Below are 999 nucleotides of genomic sequence, written 5' to 3'. Positions count from 1 at the left end.
CTGTCCAAGTTCGCCAAGGAAAGAATGGATTAGAGGATAAGCCCATAATTCCACAGAACACAATAAAGCCCACATACACCGACGCTTTAAGGGAGGGGAGTTATCTCCGTAGTCCTGTTGCAGATGCATGTGTATATGTGTGCGTGTATTGCATCCGGTGGTGGGTAAAAGAGGCGCGGCCAAGCCCAGCATGAGGCGACAAGCAAAGAGTCAAGCGGAATTCGTGAAGATAGGAAGTTGGCCCACAAAGAATCACTCAATATCTGGGGGAATTATCATTGCCATGCGTCTGTACACTGCCAAGGAGACAGCAGGACATGCCAGGTCGGCCACCAACGGAAAAAAAAGGGTAGTGGCAATCTACTTGTGCACCAACGGGGTGTCGACATCATTTTACAATGAAATCATGCACATTATTGTCGTCATCACGACAGCCCATGGCCCTAATGTGTTTCATGTAAAGATCTTTTTACTTCTATCTGTATCGTGTGAATCAGCAATGGCGACAAAGTGGAATCACTGCAGAGTTGCAACAGCCCCGCCCATGGAGGTTCATCCACCATATACGGACGAGCATCGTTCCCAAACATGACGTGGCAGCACAGCGTTCATTCCTCTCTGTTTCTCTCACCATTAACGATGTTCCTTCACTTAGAGACTCTTTTTTCCCCCATTTCTGCCCTCTCCTTCTCTCTGAGAGCACTCCTCCTTCACGCGCTTGATTTCTTCACTTAGATGACGGGCTGTTCGCCTTCGCATTTATAGTAGCGTATTTAGTTAACTGCTGGTAGATGTGCCCCGCCACTTCGCTGGCGACGCGTCCCTGTCAAAGCGGGCATACAACCACACAGGAGCGCCGCGACTGAGGTGGAGGGGGAACGACGGCACATGAGCGCCGTGACGGCGATGCAGCAGCGGTGGTGCGGCGAATGAGGAGCAGTTCTCCGCATTCCTCTACTCACCCGACCACTGTACTTCTTCGCGTGTCACTGGACGGGG

At 51.3% G+C, this 999-nt stretch overlaps 1 protein-coding gene across 1 annotated transcript; it reads left to right on the top strand.

The window, feature by feature from the left end:
- Positions 1-283: 283 nt before the first annotated feature.
- Positions 284-592, top strand: DQ04_16391000 (hypothetical protein; the record flags this gene model as incomplete). Its single annotated transcript, XM_009317458.1, has 1 exon — positions 284-592. One exon carries the CDS (start codon positions 284-286, stop codon positions 590-592), a length of 309 nt encoding a protein of 102 aa, XP_009315733.1.
- Between the last annotated feature and the right edge of the window lie 407 nt (positions 593-999).

This window comes from Trypanosoma grayi (assembly GCF_000691245.1).
Source record: "Trypanosoma grayi strain ANR4 Tgr_1639_V1, whole genome shotgun sequence".
In the NCBI taxonomy this organism is placed as follows: domain Eukaryota; phylum Euglenozoa; class Kinetoplastea; order Trypanosomatida; family Trypanosomatidae; genus Trypanosoma; species Trypanosoma grayi.
The sequence above is the reverse complement of the archived record's forward strand: the minus strand, read 5'-3'. Positions and strand labels throughout refer to the sequence as shown.